This window comes from Excalfactoria chinensis, chromosome 1, assembly GCF_039878825.1.
Source record: "Excalfactoria chinensis isolate bCotChi1 chromosome 1, bCotChi1.hap2, whole genome shotgun sequence".
NCBI classification, from domain to species: Eukaryota; Metazoa; Chordata; class Aves; order Galliformes; family Phasianidae; genus Excalfactoria; species Excalfactoria chinensis.
The window spans coordinates 21,089,074-21,116,707 of NC_092825.1; the positions used below are offsets into that span (position 1 = coordinate 21,089,074).

At 42.5% G+C, this 27,634-nt stretch overlaps 1 protein-coding gene across 6 annotated transcripts in view; it reads right to left on the reverse strand.

The window, feature by feature from the left end:
• The window catches only part of PTPRZ1 (protein tyrosine phosphatase receptor type Z1), a 128,703-nt gene extending 118,213 nt beyond the window's left edge, over positions 1-10,490 (reverse strand). For 5 of the 6 annotated variants that reach the window (XM_072333424.1, XM_072333416.1, XM_072333399.1 and 2 more), the window contains exon 1: positions 10,222-10,428. In XM_072333424.1, the coding sequence (XP_072189525.1) occupies positions 10,222-10,279 (58 nt within the window). In that variant the 5' untranslated portion in view covers positions 10,280-10,428. Of the gene's footprint in view, positions 1-10,221 lie in introns of all 6 variants that reach the window. The other variant, XM_072333408.1, reaches the window with a different exon arrangement.
• Positions 10,491-27,634: the final 17,144 nt, after the last annotated feature.

Here is a 27,634-nt window from a genome sequence, read left to right on the forward strand (position 1 = left end):
AAAAAACAGAAATAACCAAACTGACAGGAACTGGCACCCCGCATCTCACTCATTTCACTGTGAGACATAACCCAGCATGGTCCAGCTGCTGACCCAAGGCTTTAATCCAACCTACAACACATTTTCTGACTTGGCTCCTTGCCCCTGCGCCAGACAGAGCAGCTCTTCCATCATACCGACTGCCCCTGCAGCCAAACGCCTCCATCCCAGCACAGAGACACAGCCACAGACTGACGGCAATGTGTGGGAATGTGGGGAAGAGGAGGACAGCCACAGCAGGAGCAGGAGACCAGAGACACAGGCAGCAGCTGCTGCTTCTGAGGAGGGCTGTGGTGGCAGTGAAGAAAGGAGGGTAAAAGTCTAGTCTAGTGCCTGGAAATGCTGCCAGCTTACCCACTAGGCTGCATTATTATGTTTTCTCTTTCATTTATTTTATTGTTCCCATCTTCAGCCTGAGTGGAGATCAGCACTGTGGCCATTTCAGCAGCACTGCTGTCCACAGCTATGGTTCAAACCCCTTACACAGGAATGGCTCAGGACTGCTATTTCCCATTTCTTCAGCAAATGCAGCACTATTAGATGATTATGAAAACTATTAACATATTCTGGCTATTTCAAGAGTAATAAGATCAATTCTGAATTCCAGGATACATTCTGTCAGGTTTAGCCATATAAAGCTTGGACTCAATGACATTTCAAGGCTCTGTCCAGCCTGGGCTGTTCATGAATCTATAAAGAAAACATTTTAGCACTTCCCAAACAGGTTGTATGTCATAGAATCATAGAATGGCTTGAGTTGGAAGGGACCTCAAGGATCATCGAGCTCCAACCCCCCTGCAGCAGACAGGGCCTCCAGCCTCCATACCTAATACTAGACCAGGCTAGTCCCAGCACTGGATATGCTGGCTGCTGTAAATCCCAGCTGAGGTGCCTAAAACCCTCCTGCCTGACCTTTATGTGATGAGCAGGATGCCTAACCAGCATTCCATGTGCCACTGCACAGTGACCAAATCTATTCTTCAATATAACCCTACAGCTACTCTGAATGGGTCAGATTTTCTGCTGCCTTCAAGTGAACAACAGATCTAACAGGAATGGGGTTTTGTATGTTTAGAAATAGTCTTGCATGTTCACTTAAATCTTCAACTAATGATCAAAAAACCTCAATAATCATTAGCTTTCCCTGAAAACATGGATTACAGTCTTATTCAAATGCACAGTGTCAATCATATTAGAAAAAGCTATTTAACCTATTTCACTTTATTTACTGATAACAAGACTGCTTTCTGTTAGCTCCATATACATTTTTTTTCTATTTCAGTCAACTGCATGCAACCTGAAACTATTCATTGCGCATCACTGCCTCGTTATCTTCCCCTGATTGAGCTGAACCTGTCTTCTTCCACTTAGAAGGGCAATAAGGGCATTTTTAATTTGTGTTAAAATGCACTTGCAATTCGTTTTCATATGATGAAAATATTTGTCCCCGTTGCAAACATACAGTCACAACAACTGATCTAATAGAGCATTTAGGATTATTACATATTCCTAATGAACAGCACATATCCATTCCTGCTGTGATCTGTCCCTACATGACTATGGATACTCAGACAGATCTGTGGCAGATTGTGTGTCACAGCCTTCTCACCTCTCACAAAAAGCCTGGGACTTCCCATCCAGCCATTGAAGACTACTACCATGTGCAAACATCTTCACTGCAATACAGATCCACAGTCAATGGCACAAATCAGGAAAGACTCAAAAATACTCAGACCTAACAGAGTCTTTTTCACCAAGATATATGTTATATATATGTTATATTGATATATTATTTTTTTCTCCAGTGCTCAATCAATAAACAAAAAACAAACAACAATAACAAGAAAACACCACCATCCCACTTTCTTCATCTCAAATAAAGAATGGGAGAAAGTAGAAGATGACACAAAACATGACCAAAAAATTAGCAGAAATTGTGTCAATAAGTAGGAAATGCACATTGTGAAGGGGGTAGAAAAAACAGCCAGGAGGACCGTTACATTAGCAGTCTAAAACGTAACCACATTTGTATTTGGTACAATGCATGGAGAGGAGAAAGTCCTTTGAACTGTCAGGGAAGACATACATTTTATTAGACAGTGAATTAAAGAGAAATTGGCAGATGAGCCTGAGAAAATGCTCAGCACTCATCTAGTGTCAAATGTGACTTGGAAATAAAATGATTTGAAATTGAGAACAAACTTGTTGCTGGAAGGAGAAGCATGAAAATAGAGAGACTAATTTAATTGCTTTAAATTCTCTGTTTGTACCACTACTCTGCTACCCCTAAAATGTACAGAATACCTGAATTTTCCAGTGTATCCTTTATTTAGCCTTCTCACGCTGTAGCTCAATAAAGCTTTTCAGCATATGATTTTCATTCTGAAGTTCCCCATGGAAGCCCATATCCTTCCAGTCTGCAATGAGTTTCCACTTTCTTGGGGCCTTCCATTCACATTGATTGCATTACACTGATTGATTTGGAAACAAACAAACAAACAACAACAAACAAACAGCTCACTTCTGACACAGAGATCTTGAATTAGGAAAAGAATAGTAAGACATAAAAACAAGCCAATGACTTGAGCCAACACACTATGAATGTTCATGGTAAAATGCCGTTCTAATATGGTTCCTTTCCCTCTGTAGATGCCTAAGCCAGCCTGGGCTTTGTGGATGGCTCTGCAGAACAGGAGGACACAGCCAACTGAGGAATCTCCTTTCCCCTGAATTCCCCATAGCCTGATAGTGTGAAAAAATGAGAACACAGCCAGTTCTCTCAGATATTCTAATAGTATTTTAATTATACCCCTACCTCCTGATGCAATAGGAGATTTTGCATACTTAAAATTGCAAATGGTTAAAAAGCCTCAATATATCTTAATACAAGCCAAGTATATCTTAAAGTCTCCTGATTTTATATTAGACTGTTTTTTAATTTTTAAAAATTTTTTAATTTTTTCTGGATAGACTGATGATGGTTTAATTCTGAGTGCGATCTGAAATGCAGAGTGGCAGTGGGGATGCTGGGAGTCCTCAGTGCCAGCACCCAGCTTACAGATGTGTCTGCCTGGAGTAAGGAAGGCTTTTTGCTGTTGTTCCTGTATGGACAGCTGGCTGGCATGGCCAAGGGCACTCTGCTCACTTCTCTCCCTAGCACAGCTCAAGCCATAAGATAGTGCCCACTGACAGTGACTCTGAGGTCACCAGTGTGGATTCGTTCTGCTCCAGGAGCTGCAGGGTCTTATGGAAATATATGGATCTCTATTCTTAAATATATATATATATTGATTTTTCCATCTATTTTTTTGCAGTGGAAAGACTTTCCAAAATATCACTGCTGTAATGGGTAGGAGCCGCCTTCAGATTTCAGCTTATATTTGCACTGTGCCAGTTTGTTTCCACTTGTTTTTGTGTCAGCACCATCCTGTAACTCAGATAGTTCATCTGTATCTTTTGCTCCCTGATGCTCATCCAGGATTTATTCACACACAGTTCCGTTGAGATGAGCCAGAAGTAATTCTGCTGTAATCTGTATACCTACAGCAATACAAACCTAAGGAGTGTGGAAAAAAAGAGAACTTCATTCCTCAGGATTTTTCCTCAACAAGCTATCATTGCAAGATAAATGAACCGTAAACTACAGCCTGAAAATGAAAGAGGATTGCAAAGAGAGATATAGGCATAGACCATACAGGACTATCTCAATCTCAGTGCAGATGATGGGTTGCGTGCTGATGGCACCATGTACCATGAAATGTCCCACACACCAAACAGCATGCACCAGCGGGCTGCAGGGGGAATTCTACAGCCTCTCAAATTTGTTAATTATCACACCTACATGCGCCTATCAGACTAAGAGCTGCAAAAGGAAATTAAAGAAACAAGCAGCATACGCTTGGAATCAAATGTGCTTTTCCAAATGGCTAGGGAATGATAAAATACAGTTGGTCAGGTTGGAGATGGAGCTAGAAGACAAATTACCTGGAGTAACTTCAGGTCACTTGTACAAATCCAGCTGTTACTCTGATTATGAGCTGCTTAGTCAAATGAAGCAGCTGTTTTGGGGAACTTCTGTTGAAATCATGGAGTTCAGCATGTGAAGCCAGAACAGATTCACATCTTTGAATGCTACCTGCTTTATCTTTCAGTCATCAGGTAACCCAGTACGTAGCACAGACATGTTGGCAATGAAGGTTAGAATTCAGAGCTAGCATGCAGACAGGTGTACTGCCCTTGAAAACTTACTGAAACCTCTCACTAGTTAGGTAAGCAGTCCCAGTAACCTCATGAAATTACTTAGCTACAGCTTGACACTCATATACCTTTGTGCTTGTTCTTGCCTTTGAAAAGTATAAGTCCTTTAGAACATCTGAGGAGTTGCAGTTGTTATGGGGTTTTCCTTCCCATCAAAAACATATCTACATATCTTTAGACAGGAATGAAGATTTAGGTGAGGTGTTGGGAGGAACTTCTTCACTGTGAGGGCACTGAGGTGCTGGCACAGCTGCCCAGAGAACCTGTGGGTGCCCCATCTCTGGAGGTGCTCAAAGCCAGGCTGGATGGGGCCCTGGGAAGCCTGAGCTGGTGGGTGGCAGCCCTGCCCATGGCAATGGGTTGCAACTGGGTGGGCTTTAGGGTCCCTTCTAACCTGAGCCACTTCATGATTTTATAACAATAAACAGAATGGCAATAAAATGAAACCAGATGGCAAACAATTCTGGGGGTGTGCTTGCGTAGGTAAAACATACCTTTAAAAAAAGAATAAATCAATACTTTGCAAGTCTGACAGAATGCTATAAAAATGTGTAGAAGTAAATATTGCTTGCCACATGCCAGATAGCCAAGCCACATCTAGTCCACCTTTTAGTCCCTGAATCTAAAACTGCAGCATAAGCTATGGATTGAGGAAATCTGATTTAGGCAAAAGCTCAGATGAAGTGGGATGAATCACCCTGCTGTTAGGCACATGATAGAGGCACTGCCCTTAGGTGAGCTGGGCAGCTGAGTGCAATAACAAGCAACTGGCTTGCCCTAGGACAGCTGCGGTAAATTGCTGAGAAGCTGGAAACATATCTGAGGTCTTCTCTGAGGACAAGAACACCTAAGTCCAAGCATGGTGAAGAGGAAGGCAACAGGAGCTTATGAAAAGCATGTCTCAGCTAGAACAATCCACAGTGCTTTGAAGTCTCCTTTTCAACCAGTCACCTGTCTATATGCATATATGTATATATCCCTATTTCATTTCTAAAATCTCCACTGAATCAATCATTTCCACCTGAGACTCAAGACTGAACCAACCAACATCAGTAATTTGTACTCAGCAAGCAACCTGGACCATACCTTCCTACAAAAGAACAGCAGTTCCTCAAGAACCCACCAGAGCCAAGTTTCATTTACAGTCCCAACCACTCTGAAAAACTTCCCATCTTTCATTTAACTCGTTTTGTTTATTTAATACTGTAAGTTCTTTGCTTTCTGTTGCTTTATCTTTCCAATGCAGAAGCCTTGATGTGTATTCAAAAAAGGTAACTTTTGTCTTTATGGGAAAAGAAGCTTATTGAATAGCCAAAGGATGCCTCATACAGGAAAGCCACATAAATGGTGCATGAAGCTGTAAGAATTGTGCTGTTAAATGGGAGCCGGGGGCTCCGGAACTGCTGCAGACTTCCCAGCCCTAAGAGGAATACTGAGAAGGTCTCCAAGTTTGAAGAGGAATTGAAATTGTCAGTGAAAGAACAGAATCTGTTCACCCTTAAATTCCTAATTAGAGAACTCATAGTGGGAAGTGACCACTTAAATGATGAGCAAAAGGAAACTGCCTTCCCTCAGAAGCGGCAAGCACTTGCATTCACAAACTGCCATTGTGATTTGTAATCCGGATTATAAGTAGAATAATTTCCAATTGGGGTGGTAATTTTATCTGTATTCTTTGGGTTCTCCTTAGCAATTCATATAAAGCAGCTTTATATATTATTCATGTACAGCTATATTTTCTATATGAACCATAAAGTAGTGTGAATTACGCTGATGTTAAGTCTTTAAATGTCACTAATTTCTGCACCACTTCTCATACTTGCCAGTGTTTGAACCTCAAAACAAACCCATTCAGTGCATTCGGATTTTAGCATGTATCCATCTCTGTGGTACAAAAATGCAGAAGTTACAGATAATTAAAGTGGATGCTTAAACAGTCTTAAAATTCTTATTTTGTTTTTAGCCCTTACATTTTACATATGGTGAAACTGAATCTCTCCATCAGAACTATGTATGTCCATAGGAAAGTGTCATCTTAAAACATGCTAAAGCATTAAAAGTAACGTTCAGTAGTATTACTCCACTATAACTGAGTTCAAATTATGCCAAATACCTGGCCAACAAAAGTACTGTGAAGAAAAAAAAGTTAGAGCTCTTAAGAAGGCTCTGATCCCATATTCCTTTGACAGTTTAAGGGATTACTGAGCCTAAATGTGCTTTCACGAGAATGAACAGAAAGTGACTGGATTTAGAAATCTAAGTTAATACTCTGCTTCAGATTCTCATTATTATTAGTTGGGGCCATCCAAAAAGAGCAGAGAAGTTGCTTTTCTTGTTGCTAGTGAGATACACGCCATCTGGTAGCTTGGAAATCCAGTCCTGATGTCAGTTCTCTAATAAAAGAATATTCAGAGAAACCGTAATGCTTCTGTGTGAATAAAGCCGTGGTACTGGAATGCCAGAAACAAACTAAAAGAGGGATTATTTTTTTCTCCAGAGACTGAAAATAAAGTGAAACACAACTAATTAAACAAGTCACGGAGTTTAATTAGCTGCCTTTTGAAAGGCAAAATGATGGCTGAGGTCAGACAGTGATAGTAATAAGGTGTAAATGAGCTAATTTTGGAAGGACTTTTTGCTTTATTCGGTAAAATTACCCCTATATTTTCCCAGCGAGGCCAGGGAATATTTTTTAGGTCTTGCCTAAATATTTACATCTCTTTGATTCAAATCTAGCCACAATTATAATGTAATTTGTTAAAACATGTTCCTTTTTCCATTGGCATTTTCTTGCCTACACAAATTCATAAATAGCCAACTTACTGAAGAGACACCAAATATTTCTCCTTCAGCACAATGAGACTAAAGCTGCAAAAAGGGCATACCCCATTGACTTTAAGAAGGTTATATGGAACACATCAGTAAGCGAGGGCAGAATTCCAAAGGCTATATTCAGCCTGAAAAATATGCTGAATAGATGTAATTACAGATTCATGTATTTCTCATTTAAAATGAAAATGTAAAAAAGAAATGAATTGTCCACAGGGCTGTTTTTCATTAATTTTAGGCACAGAAGGAACTTCACAGGAAAGCTCTTTTCTAAGTACGGAGTGCAGTCCACGAACAATCAGGCAGATTTCTCACGTGCCCTCACTTGTGGCTGAATAGCATCTTATTCCACAAGTAGTTCCATTGAACTTGGCTGAATGGCACTTACCGAGAATACCCGGATAATACCCTGCCCCATACATAATTACATCAGTTCTTGGCTCTGGCAGCGCTGTGGAGGAAGGTGCTATTCATATCTCAGCAGGGCTATTAGAATCTTAGAACCAAGCCCCCAAGCATTTCTTCAGTTACAGAGAAAGAACTGTCACTGCCTTGTCATTCCCAAAGGAGCGTTTTGCCTCAGAGTGCTCTAAAGGGGTTCGTCGGTGCAGCTGATGTGACCTTCTTGTCTTTCCTAAACTGATGTGAGACTGAGGTTTCCTTGCTGAACCCCCAGAGGCGACAGCAAAACTCCCCAACTGATTCACTGGAAAGAACCCCCCATGCAGCTCTGCGTGACCAGCTGAAAACTGAGCAGCAATTTTTGGAACTGCAAGCCAGTGAGGCTGGGATCTATACTGATGTGCTGCTGAGATCCAGCACAGACTCCAGGAAGCACAGGAGGCAGCCATGCTCCTCAGCAACATCCCATTCCCAGCGCCTTGGTTCTGGTGTGTGTACCAGAGATACCCAATGGTGAGAGCCAGCCTGTCTGACTTGGCTATCCTCTCTCATCCAACCTAAGGAGCCACACAATAATAATACACAACCACCTATTTTTATTTTTTAATGAGAAAACAAAAGGAAGCAATGTCAACATACTAATAAATAACATTCTAACAAATAGCCCTGGCACAGCTGCCCAGAGAAGCTGTGCTGCCCCATCCCTGGAGGCACTCCAGGCCAGGCTGGATGGGGCCCTGGGCAGCCTGAGCTGGGCAGTAGCAACCTGCTCCATGGTAAGGGACTGGATCTAGATGATTTTTAAGGTTGCTTCCAACCCAAGCCATTCTATGATTCTATTCTACAATGTTTAATTCAATGAACTAATACAATCAAATGAGATCATGTTTAGTTAAGGAGAGATACTCAAGGAGAAACATGTTGAAATGAAATCTGTCTAACAACCTGCATTGGGTGCTCCCACCAAGTAGCACGGCTTGCCAGCCTTCCCAGTGAGCAGCCGAGGTCAGAACACCCTACACATCCAGGAAGGGTGTCCCCTTCAGGCCACGTTTGAAAGCTATAGTGTAGAGAGGTGAAAATCAGCAGCTGCATCTATATTACACCTCCTGTGTGAGGAAGGAACTGTGTTTTCTCATACTGAGAGAACTTCCCAGCCCATGACCTTAACATTCACAAGTGCTAAAGGTTTTTGAACACCGCGCTGCACAAAACCAACTTATCTCTTAAGAACACGTGAGATGAAATCAACAAAACAGAAGTTTCATCAAAAGTTGCCTCTGTGTCCTGCACTGCTTACCATCCGGGTGTGAAAATCAGTCTCCAAAAGGCGATCTTGTTGCATTACACTGCAATCACAGCATGGCACGCTGCTCTGCACTCGTGTTCAAACCCCTCTCCACACATACATGAGCACCCGGTGCTTCTGTCCTCAGAACAGTTCTGAGAGTACATCTATCTGATTTTAGGAGGCTTAACATGGGAGAAAGATGACATGAAAGCTTCTTGGGTGTTTCCATGTAAGGCATTCGTTGCCCAACCAGTCTGAGAGAAGTATTTTAGATCAAGTACTCTACTTTTAGAAATAAGTAAGTTTAAAAGTGACATTAAAATATTACCAAGGATCATGCACTGTAATTAACGGCCAGCTACATTCATCATATTTACAGTTGCATTTTTCCACTGGGCTTTCAGATAGGGGGTGAAAATACTTTCAAAAAGTAGTTCCTGCCAACTGAGCGGAGCTCGATACAGAGCTGCTGTCACTGTCACCTCACCCCGATCTTTGTTACAGAGCCTCATGGTTTCAGAAGCAGCACCACCTATTGGGTGGAAATGTAGGTTAGTGCCTGCTCCACCAAGACAGCACTATTGTAGAGGCGGTCACGGTTAGAACGGGCTGACGCTCCCAACTTGCTCATACTTGAATGCAAGCAAACAGCTCCTACTTTCTAGTTATCTACTTGACAGAACCTCATAAAGTCCAAAAGAACATTCGGTACAATACAAATCCCATTGCCTAGGCTCCTAATATTTATATGGTTAAGTATTAACAGTGCTGCTAGCAGCACCAGCCGCCTCTGGCAGCTGTAGTAGCAGTGAGTAACAGTGCACGATTGCCATCATGCACTCCAGTTGTACATCAACGAGCTGAAAATTCATTTGGTTACGTAAGGAGTCCTACTGAAATCTATATGAATCCATACTCGGTGTGGAATCCGTGTCCCATATGAACGATTGAATATTCTGCTTTTCACGGCAGCGGCTACCTCTCGTTTTAGGGGAATCACTGACGTAGCCAGTTCTTGGAGAACAAGTCTTTCTCGGGGGGCGGGAGGCTGAAATTTTGCCTCCCATCCCTGGGTTCCTTTACAAACACTTCAGGCAAAAGGCGAGAGCCCCAGTTCCCAACCCAGGGCCGCAGGGACGCTGCTCGGTGCCCGTGCCGCCCGCGAGGCTCCCGCCGCCCCCGGACCCGTGGGACCCGCGAGGCGCTGGCCGGAGCGCCGCGGAGGTGGTGGAAGGGCAGGGGAGCGTCCCAGCCGCGGGTGACGGCGCATCTCCTCGGGGTCGAGCGGCCGCTCATCGCTCTCAGCCAGAGGGGGGATGAGAGAGGGGAGGAGAACGGCGCCGGAGCCTGGAGACAAAAGTTGGTGGGAAAGGCAAAGCTCGGTCCGTGGGAACATCACTCACCCGCTCGGAGGATGCAGACGAGCTGGATGCAGGCAACCCAGCGCCCTAGAATGAGCATGTCCAAATCGTCCCGTTCCTCCTCCCACCCGCCGCTCCGTCCGTCTGCCTCAGCCGCCTCCCGCGCGGAGCTGCACCTCTCGTGGGGAACGGCTCCGCGCCGCGCCCCGCGGCCGCCCCCACGCCGCGGGCGGGCCCAGCCGATGTCGGGTGCGGGGTGCGGGGTGCGGGGTGCGGAGCGCTGGGTGCGGGGTGCTGGTTGCTGCCGGGGCCGCGCTCAGCGCATGGCGGGGCTGCGCCGGGGCCGCCCTCCGCGGAGCGGCCGCGAGTGTGTGCGGCGAGCGCGCGGCGGGGTGGGTGCGTGTGCGCGCGGGTGCGGGAGCGCGGAGTGTATGTCGGGGCGCGGGGGCGCGGGGGGGCGGGGACCGCGCTCGGGTGACGTGTGCGCGCGTGAGTGTGTGCCGTGTGTATGTGTGTGTGCGTGTATCTGTGCCTACGGGGATGCGGGAGCGAGAGCCCGAGGGCAGCGGGAGGCTGCTCCCCTCCCAGCAGCAGGGAGGGGGCGGGGGCCGGGCTCTGGGATCCGCTGTGAGGCGGCCCCCCGGGATACCCCTGCGTGCACACGCGAGGGAAAAGTTTAACGAGGGGCTCGGGGGTGTCAGAGGGCGGCGGGGTCAGGGGCCGGGCGGTGCGGAGCCAGGGAAGAACGTAGCCCGCTGCTGGGTGGGAATAACCGCTGGGCCCGGCGGGGTGGGCGCTGACGGCGAGGAGCTGGTGGAGATGCAGGCAGCGCCCGAGCCGGGCAGCGCCGCTCCGTGCTCCTGGGAACCGGAGGGGGAGCGGGGGAAGGGGCTGGAGCGGTGGAATATCATTATCCTCTCTAGAAGTGGGTCAGGACGCAGGCACTGGCATCGCTGCTCCTGGAAGACAAAACAAGAGCAAAACGATAAGAAATACAGAAAAAATGTAACAGCACTCAACAAAACTCCAAAGCGCCCAAATGAGAAGTGTAAAATTAAGGGCTACAAACACCACATCTCATGGCTGGGACACATCGGAACAGCACTTGGGGCTTTGGGAATACGAGGACACAGCCGATCCCCCATCTCACCCCAGGCAGTGTGAGCAGAGCTGTGTTAGCGGTGCTGTTCCAGTCTGGGTAGTGGAAACAGCTCTGCACAGATGATGTTTTATGGTGGGCAACCTCAGCACAGCAGCATCCGGTGCCTTACAGGTGTGTATGCTGCTCTGTCCTCTTTCCCCAGGTATGGGAACTGTGGCCTCTCCTTCCAGAAGAACACAAATTTTTCAGTGCCCCTGCTCTAGTTGGGAAGGGTAGAGCTCTCTTGGCATGAAACAAATTGGTAAATTCAGAGTGAAAGGCTGCAGGAGAAACTGCCGAGATGTTCAAGCATTGTGTCTGGAAAGCAGGCGGTGGATGTGTCTCCCATGCAAGGTCAGCATCTTTCAGGATGTGCAGAGCTGAAATACAATAGAGGTTGGTTCATTAGGAGGATTAGCTCTGAATGACAGCTCTTGTCCAACGGACTCCTGGTGTCACGGCAAGAGACAAGTTCCATGTGCTGATACCTCCCAGCAAAAGACTATTTTAGGATTGTCCTAAAGGAAAATGTTCTTAAAGATTGTAGTCAGCTGATTTCCCTGTTGCTGAAAGAACTCAGATGCCAGGAAACTACTGCAGTAACTTCTGTGCTAACATGCTCAAACACAGACAGACATGTGCATGCCAAAACATTAATACCAGTGAGTAATCTATTTGAGATTCACTTCAGCTCCAGCACCCTTCTGCAGCTGGCTTAGATTCTTAGTAGCAATAGGAACTGTACAATATTGCACTGATGTTATTGAAATACACAGTATATAATACACAGTACTCAACAACTTCCAAAGCATTGTATGGAGTAATATGAATTCCTTCATTAATGGTCACAGGTGGGAAAGAAGGAAACATTCAGTCAGTCTGGAGATGGATTCTCATCACCATACCTTTACACAGGTACTTTATTACAGACCAATGCAGGGTAATATATGGCCATTTGGTGCTGCCAATGCCCACAAGACAATGAAAGCACATGGCTGCCAGCATTCCCCTCCACCTGGCTTTCCTCAAGCTGGGAGGTGGACATGACTTGCTCATGAGTACATATGAGTCTGAAGAGCTATCAGCTCCCCTCCATCCTGCAGGGATCACTTTTTGTCTCCAGATTTCAGATGTTCTCAAAGCTTTGTGACCAGCTGACAAGGCTAAAGGACCACCTCCATCAGCTGCTAGTGTGGCTACCTATGTATGGAGATGCTGGAAAGGCTTTGAGTAGGTCAATGTTCTCCTTTCTTATAGGGTTTCCTTAAGAATTCCCTTTTATTTTCACCATGAACCCATTACAAGCACAGCCACACCAAAAGGCAAGCTCAACACTGATAGGTGGCATTAAATATTTCCTGGTTTTCCACAGTAAACTGCCACACAGAAGCAGTATAACAACAAAATGATAATATCCTGATGTTCACAGCTGCTTTCAATGGTTGCCAAAGGTTTAGAAAAGACACAAGCCCTGGTACCAGTTGCTACAATGACTCAATGTTTCTCGCACTGAAGAATGACTGGTGAAGGACTTTTCTGTGTGGTTTGATAAGCACTTGGCTGTGGTAGAGTGATGTAATTCATTCTCACCTTTAGCATTCATATCATGGTGTTTTGGCTTGTCCTGATATCCAGCCAAACTCACCAAAATTAATTTGGAGAAAGCGTTATGTGCCAAGCAAATGGATTCAGTAGCTATACTGGCATGGTATCTATTACTGTGCCTTCTTTCTTCCATATAGATAACTCACAGAGCGACACAATAGCAAGTAGACATGAAAAAAGCTTGAGGTTAACATTTCAGATTTCCATTTCTTCAAAATGTAAGTATTACTTTAATCACTACTACTACATTTACTTTAGTAAATATTTTGGGGTTTACATTAAAATTTTCTTCCATTAATTAATGTTTTCATTCATGGTTTGGTGGGTATTAGCAGGTCTTGAGATACTGATCACTCAGTGCATTTAGAATTGTCTCCTTTTCCCAAGTGTTTTCCCTTCTTATGCTTTTTTACTTATTTAATTTTCCTTCCTCATTTCCTCTAATGTATTTTCTTCAAATAGGCTCTTCTTATCCATTGTTACTCTTTTTCCCTCCAAATGAAACTCTCTTCAGTGTTGATACTGTATTTTCCTTTGTATTTTGACAATCATGTTATTTTCCAGGGTGAGTCATTCTGTGTCTTGTTCAGCCTTTTTGGAGTTCTTTTTTTTCTGAGCAATGTCAATTTCTTGTTGCATTTATCTTCTCTCATGGTAAATGTTTTCATTTTCAGCACCGTCTTTTATATTTATCAAATTCTTTTGGGGGTTTATATGCAGCTTTTATTTTTGTTTCTTTCTTATACAGTAGTTGTACCAACAGCATCTGTTGGTATGTATTATACAGTATATTAACAAAGAATCTAGTGGCCTTTCACTTTTAGGTTCTACTTGGCAGGAAAAAAATCATATGTAAATTCCAAACATTAAAAAATATGTGTGCAAAACTGTATGTTGTCTTGGTGATAGTTATGACAGACATCATAAAGAATATTATCATCCTAAGTGAGAACATGAGAACCTAATGAGATTTAACAAGGTCAAGGTATTGCATTTGGGTTGTGGCAATCCCAGATATGAGTACAGACTGGGAGAAGAACCCCTTGAGAACAGCCCTGTGGAGAAGGACTTGGGTGTCTTGGTGGACATGAGCTGGACATGAGCCAGCAGTGTGCTCTTATGCCTGGAAAGCCAACTGTGTCTGGACCGTGAGCCTCTTCACAAGAAAGACATGGAGCTGTTGGAGAAAAGGACTGGAAGATTATCAAAGGGCTGGAGCATGTCTCCTACAGAGGAAGACTGAGGGAGCTGGGCTTCTTCAGCCTGGAGAAGGCTCTGGGGAGACTTCATTGCAGCTTTCCAGTACTTGAAGGGAACTTACAAGCAGGAGGGGGATTGACTTTTTACGTGGCCTGATAGTGACAGGACAAGGGGGAACAGACTTAAACTAAAAGAGGAGATTTAGGTTAGATGTTAAGAAGAAATTTTTTACTCAGAGGGTGGTGAGAAGCTGAAACAAACTGGCCAGAGGAGCTGTGGATACCCCATCCCCGGAGGCATCCAAATCCAGCTTAGATGAGGCCCTGGGCAGCCTGAGCTGGTGGGTAGCAACCCTGACTATGGCTGGAGGATTGGGACTAGATTGGGACTAGATAATCTGTAAGGTCCCTTCCAACTCAAGGCATTCAATGATTCTATGAAAACACCTATTAAAAATGGCACAACAAAACCTGACTTCATTAAGTAGATTTTAAATTTCAAATGTGTCAGAATTTTCTGGTCAGAATACTGTTTTTACCATGGATATTTAATGTTAAGTAAGTGGCCCTTTACATTCAGTAACATTAGCAAAGGATCTCAATTTTATTTTATTTATTTTTTGTAATAAGATACAAAATGCAAACTAAAAGCTGTATTTTTTTGTACCTCAGTTTTGTTTGACACATTGTAGCAGAGTTTCAAGATCATTAAACAGTCATTAACAAATATGTAAAGACTACTTTTGGTACTTTAAGGGAGGTCCATTTCCATGTAAAGCTGTCTTGTTTTCACTTTGGAGACTGATCTGAGGTGTTACTCTCCCAGTTTGACTGCTTCCAAGAACACAGAAAAAGAAGAAAAAAAGTGACACAACTACAGATGTGTCCCCTTGCCAAACAGATGAAACTGAATTGCCTTTCAAAGTTAAGCCCTGGAGCAGTAGTTGGTGTGTAGCTTTCTCTCAGAAAGAGATCAGAGAGAGAGTTTGATAGCAGCAAGGTGCCATCAGGTACTGGGAAGAGCCAGGAGAAAGACAGTCTGTTCAGACAATGTAGTTTTATTGTTCTTAGTAAGAACCATCTGAAAAGAGCCAGGCTGTTAGGTGACACTGAAGACAGCACAGTTTGAACCTGACTTCTTAGCAACTCTCTGCTTGGTCTAGCCGTGGAAAGGGCTTCTTTTCTGTCTCAAATGGCAAAACAGATGATCTGATGAAAGGTTTGTAGAAATCTTTGTTAGCTTTCTCTCCCAGCTTTATCGGCTGCTCTTGAAATAAAAACTAGATCTCTCTGCTAACTCAGACTCTCTTGGTAACAAGGTGTACCTGTAGCTGGCTCTTTCAATGTGGAGACAGTCACCCGGCTTGGATCTGCAGAAGACCCCGCTGGCCCCAGTACTCACCCAGCATGTGTTTAAGAGGTTAGGGGGGTGTGGGACATAAGCAATGATGGGGTGGAGTACTGTAATGCTATAATGTAATGAAAAGCACAGCAATGATAGCAGAGTAGCAAAGTCCTAGGATGCAGCAAGTCAGGATATGATCAGTGCAGCAGCCGTAAACACAGAAATAAGCAAAAAAATCTGCTTGCCCTTGGAAGACCTCAAGGATACAGGGATATCCAGCAAAGTACCCTTGCCTCCACTGCTAGCCCTTAAAAGAGGTCTGGGAAGTGTTGGACCCTGATTCCACACATTCTGGTCACTCAGTGCATTGTGCTGCACCTGAGATCCCTTGCCTTGCTCCTGCCTAGGTGCTCAAGCACTGACTGTTTCAAGCTGTGACTTAGCACTTCCACTACAAATACAAACTTTGAGCAGGTTAGTTTTATATACACGTACAAGAGTACTGAGTGAAACTTCTGTCCATGTTGTTCCCTGTTCACCTGTAGCCACAGCAGCTATTCAGTTGCAATCTGCATCTCTTTATAGAATATAGCAGTGCACTTTGAGAAGTGCCCTCGCTATTCAGCCCATACTTCAAACAAGGGTTTTCAGGACTTTTTGTGAAGGATGACACTGTGCTTCCACACAAAACCTGTCTGGGAAGAAAAACACACCACTGGCTGCATTTTGGACAGTGCTTTCACGTTTCTGAGAGACATAGCCATATAAAATGCTCTAGCTCCTATTGCAGATCTTTTCTTTTGTTCTAGATGAACATGTATGCCCCTGGAGACAATTGGTTATTTTCCATTCTCTTATGCAGCAACAGAGAAAATGAAACTAACATTTCATACTCCTGTTTAGCACTCCTATTCATTTCTGCTTGGGCTATTAAATGGAAAATCGGGCAGAAAAGCAGAGCTACCACCACACTAGCATATCATCTTACTGCATAGTTACCTGCTATCAACGCTGCAGCTTCAGAGGCAGATAAGCCTAACCCCTGGAATGGTAAATGAAGACTGAGTAGGGCAGAATTATTTCATATTGGATTCCTCCTCAGTCCCCAAAGACACAGAAGCGTGACATCCTGACAAGATTAATGTTTTCCGTGTCTCTCTGTAGAGGGCAGGCAGGATTGCGGAATGTTGGGGATGGTCACAGCCTGGTGCAAAGCCTCCCCTACTCCTCTGTGAGGGCACAGCCTGGGAGAGTACTTTTCCAGGCACTGATGTCACCTATGCAGGGAACTAAAATTCATAGAATCAGACTCATTTGAGTTCAAGGGACCCTAAAAGTTCAACTCCCCTGCAAAGAACAGAGACACCTACAGCTAGATCAGGGTGCTCAGTGCCCTGTCCAGCCTGACCTTGAATGTATCCAAGGACATGGCATCCAACACCTCTCTGGACAATCTGTTCCAGTGCTTCATCATCTTTACTGTGAAAAACAGTTTTGTATTGGTGTTGGTTTTTTTTTTTTTTTTTTTTTTTTTTTTTTTTTTTTTTTTTCTTATATCCAAAGCCTACAAGTAACAGTTTCAGTGGTCTGTCTTCCCTCCAGCTCTTACTGTTGGTAAAGCCCTGCTTATGGTGTGCAAAGAAGTGATCTCTATCCCAGGCAAAGAGGTTCTTTCAATCAGTATCTGCAGAATAAGACACTGTTTTCAGTGGTGTCAAAAGGCTCTTTTACTGCTGTCCTCTTTTTAAAGATAGTGCACATCCTGACAGGAAATTCAAACAAGTTAAAACAAAATATATGCTTGCAAAACCAAAACTGGAACATGCTCTAGTGACTTGTTAACAGCATGCATAGAATCAAATGTGATCATGGAGACTAAAGAAGTTCCACATGTGTGAAACATTTTAACAACAGCCTAATTAATTAAAAAATAAAAATAAAAATCCCCCACAACCACCCATTAAACTGAGAGCTGATAAGTCGATTCTGGTTAAAAGCGAGTTGTTTTGGCTTACTTGCAAATCTAATCAAACTGTAGTTCCTACATTGACATTTCATTTACCAATTTTCTTCTGTTTCATTTGCAAATCTGATGGCTTTCTTATTACTGCAAGTGCCATCTTACGAGCACAATAGATATGAAGTAACTGGAACAATGTATCATAATCATCATGCTTGGGCAAACACTGTTGATGATGCTGCACAGAGAAGTTTTTGAATAATGCTCGTTGAATGGTAGGAACAGCTTACTGCTGGCAAATGAAATAAAGATTGCCTTTTTCTAAAATGAATGTTTTTGGTTAGTTTATTTTCTCCTGCAATTGCACTTACATGAAATTGTATCATCATTGATGAATTCTAGAGGATACGTTTCGATTTTATAACTGGAAATAAAAGCAACTTAGGTTGTGGAACTGACCTAGAATTGGACTGCATTATTCTCATTACTTCTAAATATATACATATATTTGAAATCTAATATTCACTTGAGGATAAAAGAAAGCAGCAACAAAGTAACAGCAAAAATACGCTGATGTGAAATAACCTATCTCAAAAATAGCCACTATATGTCAGCATTCATGGCATTCTCAGAATAACCTATTCATAGCTCTTCCTTCTTTCGACAGTAACACCAATGATGCTGATACATTGATAAGAAAATAAAAAGAGACAGAGACATGGAATCCATCATTTACTTAGAAACAAAAGGCACAAAAGTCTTTTAAGTGCGGGGGAGAATAACTAGGTAAAATAGTATTCCTCTTCAATGTCTAGAAATATACAAATGGTTATTCCACTTTAGTGGTTTTTAATACCTCACAACACCTATTACTAGAAACAGTAACATTACATTTAACAAAAATCAATTACAAAATTAGACATACCTTAGTTTGACTACTAAATCTTCAGAGCTGTCTATAAAACATGGGAACTGAAATCTATAAAATTTAATATACATAGATACATGGTATCACACAACATCCTTCTCTCTAAGTTGGAAAGATATGGATTTGATGGATGGACTGATCAATGGATGAAGAAATGGCTACAGGGTCAAGTCCAGAGAGTGGTAGTGAATGGCACAATGTCTGGTTGGAAATAGGTGATGAATGGTGCCCCGCAGGAGTCAGTGCTGGGGCTGATACTCTTTAGTATCTTCATCAGTTACATTGACACTGGGGTCAAGTGCACCCTCAGCAAGTTTGTTGATGACACCAAGCTGTGGGTTGTGGTCCACACAACAGAGGGACAGGATGCCATCCAGAGGCATGAGGTTCAACAAGTCCTAATACAAGGTCTTGCACCTGGGTTGAGGCAACTCCCATTGCCAAGACAAGCTGGGGTTTGAAAGGATTGAGTGCAGCCCTGCTGAAAAAGACCTGGGGTTACTGGTGGAAGGAAAGCTGGACATGAGCCAGCAGTGTGCCCTTGCAGCCCAGAAAGCCAGCTGTATCCTGAACTGCATCAAAAGAAGCTAGCCAGTCCTCAGGGTCAGGCTGCATAATTTCATCCTACCAGAATCAGAAGGCTGACTTGTTTTGTGGCTGTTCTTGAGAAGGTCAAGCTGAATTCTCAGTCTTGTTTTAGAGTACCTAAGGAAACACATGCAAATAAAGAAAGCTAAATGTAAGTGCCTCCAAGAAGACTGCACTCCCATGGAGAACTTGATGCTTTCTGACCAAATGTAGAGTTCATTTCACAGGGCACAATGAACAGCTCTCTAAATTTCACTTAGTGTCTCAGTTCATATATTCACTGACTACAGTGTAAATTTAGACATCTCTCACAGGTGGAGATATTTAAAAGCTTGATTCAGCTTCTCAAATACAGCTATCTAATTCTACTTGAACTTGACTTGCTTTTCAAATATGATTCTATGATTCTATGAGGAAGGAAATGGCCACTTTCCACATAATATCTGAAGCTCCCTCATATACAGGAAACTCCAGCCTTCTACTAACCTTATATGGAAAGTTAACAGCTGATTTTGCTTCTCCAAATTTTGCTCTTTATTGATGACCCGGACATGGGGATTGAGTGTACCCTCAGTAAGTTTGCAGATGACTCCTAGTTGGGAGGTGTTGATCTGCCTGAGGGTAGGGAGGCCCTTCAGAGGGATCTAGGTAAGCTGGGCTGACATGAATGGGATGAGGTTCAACAAGGCCAAGTGCCAGGTCCTGCACTTTGGCCACAATAACCCCATGCAGTGCTACAGGATTGGGGCTGAGTGGCTGGATGACTGTGAAGAGGAAAGGGACCTGGGGTTGTTGGTCACTGCTTGTCTGAACATGAGCTGACAGCATGCCCACATGGCCAAGAGGGTCAATGCCGTCCTGGCCTGCATTAGGAATAGTGTGGCCAGAAGGAGCAGAGAGGTAATCATCCCTCTGTGCTCAGCACTGGTGAGGCTGCGCCTCAAATGTTGTGTTCAGTTTTGGGTCCCTTACTACTAGAAAGTCATCCCCCTGTGCTCAGCACTGGTGAGGCTGCGCCTCAAATGTTGTGTTCAGTTTTGGGTCCCTTACTACTAGAAATTCACTGAGGCCCTGGAGTGTGTCCAGAGAAGGGCAGTGAAACTAGTGAGGTGTCTGGAGCACATGTCTTACGAGGAGTGGCTGAGGAAGCTGGGATTGTTCAGTCTGGAGAAGAGGAAGCTCAGGGGAGACCTCACTGCACTCTACAACTTTCCGAAGGGAGGTTGTGATGAGGAGGACTTTGGCCTCTTCTCCCAGGCAACAAACGGGACCCAAGGAAATGGCCACAAGTTGTATCAGAGGTTTAGATTAGACATAAGAAAAACTTTTTTTCTCAGAGAGTGGTCAGGCACTGGAAGAGCTGCCGAGGGAGGTGGTGGAGTCACCATCCCTGGCAGTGTTCAAGAGGTGTCTGGATGAGGAGCTACAAGATATAGCTTAGTAGCTTGTGGTAGTAATGATTATGTGAGGATGGTTGGACTAGATGATCTTGTATGTCCTTTCCAACCCAGTGATTCTATGATTCTATTATTCTAAATTCAACAAGGCCGAGTGCTGGGTCCTGCACTGTTGTTACTGACAACTGACCCTGGGCCAGACCCCATCCGGAATGGACGCTGTCTGAAGAGAGACATAGTCATGGATGCCATGGAGTCTGCTCTCACCTTTACTGCTGCATCACATGGCTTATATACCAGCAATGGCTTCCACACAGGCTCATCCTGTACATCCGATAATGCAACCCCACACACACATGCCCCTTCCCACTCCCAGAGTCATCATGGGGCATTCAGCAAAGCTCTTCTTCACATGCCCATTCTATGGTTCTGCTTCAGCTGCTTTGTCTGTTGCTATCTTAGCAGTTCTTGTGCAATTACTCAATCCCATCCCCTGGTTGACCTTGTTCCACAACACTGCACGTTGGCCACAACAACTCCAAGCAATGCTACAGGCTTGGGGCAGAGGGAAGACTGTGTGGAAGAAATGGACCTGAGGGCTTTGGTCAACCCTTAGCTAAGCATGAGTCAGCATTGTGCCCAGGTGGCCAAGAAGGCCAATGGCATCCTCACCATCTGGCCAGAAATAGTGTGGCAAGCAGAAGCAGGGAAGTGATCATCTCTCTGTACTCAGCACTAAGCACTCACCTGAGGCCATACCTCAGGTACTGTGTTCAGTTTTGGGCCCATCACTACTAGAAAGACACTGAGGCCCTGGATCATGTCCAGAGAAGAGCAACAAATCTGGTGAGGGGTCTGGAGCACAAATCTTATAAAGAACAGCTGAGGGAACTGGGGTTGTTTAGTCTGGAGAAGAAAACGTTCAGGGGAGACCTCATTGTTCTCTACAACTACGTAAAAGGAGGTTGTGGTAAGGTAGGGGTCACCCTCTTTTCCCATGTAACTAGCAATGGGACTAGAGGGAATGGCCATAACTTGCACTGTGGGGTCCAGAAAATTTTTGCTTCTATTTTCTCCCAGGAAAAAATTATTCTCTGAAATAGTGGTCAAATGATGGAATGGGCTGCCCAGGGAGGTGATTGGATCACTGTCCCTGGAGATGTTCAAGAAATGTTTAGATGTTGTACTAAGGGACGTGGTTTAGTGGGGAAAAATTGGTGGTAGGTGGACTATTGGACTGAATGATCTTGGAGGTCTTTTCCAACCTGGGTGATTCTCTGATTCTATGATCCCATGCTCAGAGGTCCTGGGACTGATTAAGTGTAGTAAATCCTTTTGTGGGCGCTGCTCCTTTGTCTTTCTCCTCTACATATTCCTATCTGCTCAGGGAAGATAGGAGTACTTCTCTGCTCACATGGGAATTATGAAAGTAACAACTCTGCAGACCACTTAGTAACAAGAGTCTTTCAGACAAATGTAGCCTGGGCAGCACCCAGTGCATTTTGTGGCACTCCAAGTTCTATTTTGATTAAATACTATGTGAAAAAGATTGTTATCAAGATCCCATGCCAATATCTAGCATAATTATATATGAAAGTATGAATAACCTTGTTGAAACATCTCATATTTAGCTAAATTATTATAAATAGCAGTCAGGGAAGCTTAATAAGTGGAATTAGCACACATGAGTGGCTACATTAATGAACTGTTTGGGTAAATGAAATACTTTGAACTTTCATCATTTGGAACAGATAAGCTTCCTCATCTCTTGAGTGATTTGTGAATGTACCAGAAATACCCTTTGACCTTTGATGTGCAAGATAGTTGCTTTGACGTGGGCAGGGGGAGACGACGGAAAGGTGGAAGATTGTGTGTATACATACAGCATGCTTCCATACTGTTATTTTCTTTTCTTCTTTATTTTTTTTTATTTTTTTTTATTTTTTTCTTTTTTCTTTTTGTAATCTCAAATTAGCTTTCAAACTACAGCAACAGCCAAGAATAAGGAAAAAAAAAAAAAAAAAAAAAAAAAAAAGTTAAGGTCTGTACTATGTGAATTACTGAGTTCTTCCTCTATGGCTCCTGCAGTTCAGCCCCAAGGATGCTGTCTGAACTGGGCAGTCAGTCTGGCTAAGCACTTCCTCATCTACTAACTGTCTTGAAGTTGGCAGCTGTGTGTAAAGCCCTTCTGTGTGTAAACGTGCAGCATATTCCATAACTAGATGTAGTAGGACTCTGAGAAGTGGGTATCTTTTCCACACTCCCTAAGATATATGCTGAAAGCCTTCGCTTAAGACAAAGTTTGGAATATAAATGAAAATATATGGTGTGCTCCTATATACCAGAACATAGGCTTACATCTCCATCTTGTTTTTTTTCATTAAAATGGTACAAAATGTCAGAAATCATTTTATGATACTGGCAAGCATGCATGTAATTAAATTGCTTTCTTTGTAACACAGATTTTCCTATGATGCTGGATTATGTCCAGTTGTCACAGCCAAAAAGGAATGTGCAGTATCTATAAAACAACTTGACTTTTTCCTGAAAAAAGTTTTGTAGTTTCTTGTTATACAAGGTAAGTGGAGCCCGAAACATTTTGCACTGAATTTCTTTGTGCTCTTTAATGGCATTGAGCAGAGGAGCATTTTCTCCTCTCAACTGCATTCTCCTTGCGTTTCTGTGGCATAAAATACTCTCATACTTGTGAAATGTCTGTGAAACACTACAGAAATATATAACATGATGCTTTAAAATGCAACACTAGTACATGCATTGCAGCACCTCTGTAGGCTCCCCACCAGGCTCCCCACTGGAAGTTGGGTACTGGGGAGGAGGCCACTGTCTTCCTTATTTGCTCCAAACTTCACCTTCTGCAGGCATCTAATTTTCAAATGGAGAATACCCACATGAGGGCAGTTTTGCTGCTTTTAGGGATTTAACATCCTGCTTTAAGAAAACATGTTCAAGAAAGCTTTAGCAGAAATCTTGGAAGTGGAGCATAGAGTGGCAAATCCAAAGTGGTAAAACAGAGGCTAGAACTGTGATAGGAGAAGGAGGAAATCTAAAACCAGAGGGAAGTTTTGATCTCACATTTGTCTCCCATCTCATTCATGACATATTTAAGTTATTTGACAGTGAAATAGTAAAGATAGTCAGAGGTAACATTTCACTTGTTCTCAGGACTTCATGATTTAATTTCACCTAGTCTTTGCAGTAGGTGTACTATTGGGCCAGTTAGAATAGGAAGCATCTTCTTTTTAATATTTGAACTATCAAACAGATAATTGCGTTTGCCTTGCCATTGAGACTGTGTACCAGCATAGTACATTGGCCTTCCTTTTCCTGATATTTCCTAAGTTATCCTATAGAACCATCATCTAACTTGTAAAGTACACATTGGTGCACAGATTCATTGTCTTCAATACTTAAGAGTCCCTGGTTCACCTTTGAAATTGTTAGCATGATAGGCACTGTATTCACGCTTTTCAGTACTGTCACTTCCTTGTGGCTCTGGAGCAGTGGGTGTGAAACAGTTGTTTTAAAAAGCCACACCGCAGAGGCAGAGAAATAATTGCTCTGGAGCCATCAGAGAAGAATTAATATAGTCAGAGAGACATATTGTTGTTCTCTAACAGCAACAAGTGAGAAAGTGTAAGATAAATCTCAATGGAATAATATAAAATGTATGGAGTCAAGCAAGTACAATGACCTAAGATGTAAAATATGATATACAACACAGGATGTACAAGATATATGACAGAAGATATATGACACTTGACCTAGCCCATTTCCACCCTGAAATTTGCATGGTTCCTTTTTCCGCTGTCTTAAACACCGTAGGTAAACAAACAACTAGATCTGGGTGGTTTTTTTTTTTTTTCTGATCCAGAGCCATATTGGTGTTCTTGTATCTCTAGGTACAATCTGATTGTATTTACAATCAGGTAGAGCTGTGAACTGACCTTTCATAAGCAAATACAGAATTCCTCAAATGACAAAATTGTCTTGACTTATATTCACATACTAAAATCCAGGATCAGCAAAAGAGATGGTGGCCCTGAACATTTACCCTGAAGTGTTTGACTAGTCCAGTTTACATTCAGACTCTACTGTGTAATTTGTCTGACATACATAACAGTTTCAAGAATATATAGAAAATGGCTCTTGAATCAGGACATTCCCCTTCACTGCCATGGAAAATCTGGAAAAACAGATTGGCAGCATGTCATTCTTGTAGGAAATAGCTAATTCTTGCTAATACTGGATAGGGGAAGCCCTCTGTAGTTTACTTTTGTATCAGGAAACAGATTTTTCTTCTGCTTATTGAAGGAAGCTTTTGCCCAGGAATATTCAGTTTATGATAAGACTTGTGTTGTTTTGTTATACATTAAAAGGAACTATTTCAGAATACCTGTGAAGCCTGCACATATTTCAAAAACTGAATCCAAACAATATGGTTTCAAAAAGACTGGCTTGACATACGAAGAAGAAAATGTAGCAGACGGTGAATCTTTTTTTCTTTATTTTTTTATTATAGACCAGAAATTCTGTTCTTCAGATTGAACAGGATTTCACCCATTACACTTTACATAAATGTGAAAGGAAAAATTACTACAGGCACTTTATTTCATTTTCTTTTAGCTAGGTAGTGTGAACAAGATTATGAATAGAATTATTGTTAGTGAGATGCTTCTGTTGACAGTGAACAAATGCAGATTTTTTTTTTAAGCCTACTATCTCACTAAAGGCCAAACTGTGCGACTCTTTCTGATGTTGAAGAGAAGCCAAAGTCAATGTGAGTGCTTTATAACTTCAGTAAGGGTTTCAGAATCTGGCCCTAAATTCTTTTGCTTTGATAGATCTCTGTCTTGCTGTCTCACTGTCTCTTTGTCTTTTGAAAGCAGGTTGTCTATCTATATTAAAGTTTTGCTGGTGATATGTTATGAGAATAGAGGTCAGCAAGATTCCTGCCACTTTTTGAAATCCGGTTAACAGTACACACTAATTGCATTTGCTCCTGATTTCATTATAAATATAATTCTACGCTGATATGCTGAAAGCACTGAGCACCATAATATCAAGATATCTATAGCATCCATCAGGGTGACTGACACAGATTAGACCACTGTGCTTTTTGTCAATGATTCTCCTATTTCTGAAGTCACCCTCAGCACAGGGCAAAGCCAAATTAAATGTAAATAGTACATGTAATCTATAAAAATGCTGAAATAAGGGATAAATTCAGCATATTTTTGATGTGTTTCTAAGAAAAAAAAAAAACTAGCTGTTTGATCTCATTAGGAGTTAGAATAAATGTTTTAGTGACTGACCAGGGAGGGCTCTTGAGAGGAGACAGCATCATTCTGGTCTTGAACCAATACATTCCTTCTGCAATGGTATCTTATCCATAGTCTGCATAAGATGATACCAACTGGAAAAATAAAACTGAATATAGTTCACACAGTTGATATAATGACCTACATTTGCTGTACGATATTTTTCCCTTTGGGCAAAGAGAATCAAGCTCTACTCTGCTTACTGAAAGGCAGCTCAGTCTAACCCTTAGAACTAAACCAGTGAGAAATTAACACAATTTCAGCAATACAATCTGCTGCCAACACACGTGCATCTCTCTCTACTGCATAGCTTGTAGGCTTGCTTTCAGCTATCAGTGATACACCTGTGCACTAGGAGCTTGCAAAAGAAGTTTTCTAGAAATGAAATCACTAGTAAAAAAACATTCTTTAAAACTACAGACTATAGAGGATGTGCATCTGCTACTATATTCTCTATGCTAAATGCCTGATGCAGGGAATGCATGCTGTTCTTGTTATCAAGGAGAGGTTCTTTTGATACCATCACTGTCAGTGCTTTGCCACCCTCCTCAGAACTTGCTGAAGCAGAAGAGGCTCCTGATCATGCACTGAGCATCCTTAGCTTCAGTATTCTGTATCTGCTTCAGCCATGGTGTATTCTTGTTCTCTCCCTTCACTGAAAAACAAAGCTATAGTTATCACCCATATCTCCAGCAGTGGCAATCTCTTTTTCAGTCCTGCTGAGGAATGCAGGTTTAAAAGAGTGTTGAGCAGAACTGCAGCTGATGCTCAGCAGTTTCTGAGCTAATGCCCTTCCATTGCTACACATCTGCTGCAGGCTGCAGCTGCTGTGGACTGAAAGATCACACAGAAATAAATGAGATATAAGGATTGGTATAAAGTGAGTGTCCAGCCTGTACCTCATCAGTGTCTAAGTCATTCTGCTTCAAAACTTACTGTCTAGCCATATCCTAACCATCTGCATGTGAAGCTGCATGTGTACAGATATTGATACATCAGCTACAAAACAGACATGTATTTAGGAGGCTGAGTTAAAGATTTCAGTGGAAAGCCTTTATGAAAAAAAAACAACAACAACAAAAAATGGGAAAAGGACTTTCTACTTCTAAAGTGAAAACTTTTTTTTTTTTTTTTTTTCGCCTTTTCAATCCCAAAAGTCTAAATGATGCTGACATTTATTTTCCCCAAATTAAACAAAAGCCAACCTCTATCTACACTTGAACAGGTCCTCTTTGAATATGTGCTATGGTAGTTTTAAAGCTCCATAGCTTCTGTGAACATAGCAGAGTTGGAAATAGTGTGACATCAGTGTAAAGCAAGGGCAGTGTAATTTAGGGCAACACATCCATAGCTGAAACTGTTCTGTGCTTTGTCCCAAGAAGTGTAACCAGTTCTTATCTCTGGGAATCCTCTGAAAACTGCCCTGGCAGCAGCTGAACTGCAAGACACAACACATCCATATTCCATACTTCTATATTTCTAATAAAAAAGCTGATTAATTACATTAATATCATCTTACACCAAAATAAGTTCAGGACACTACTACTGATTTGGATTACATCATGTAAACACTAGCAGATCTGGATGCACAGTTTTATTTAAAGAGGTTTCATGTATGAAAAAGACAACACGAGTTGTGAACATTCAGAAGAGTCCAGTGACGTTCTTGAGAACATCATAGACTGTGCAGCAGCTACTAAGTATACAAAGAACCTAAGAAAAAAAGATAAGATGACTTTTTTTTTTTTTTTTTTTTTTTTTTTAATATGGAAATACACTGTAAATCTAAAGTGATACCAACTAGTAGGATTTAAGAAGTTAGAAACAAATATGTAATTTCTATTCATCTTCTCAGGGTAGCATTCACTTTCTTTTAAAACATTTCATTGACACAGTAGAAGACAAGTGTTATTCATTGTGGAATACAATATCTCTATTAAATCTGCTCTGCAT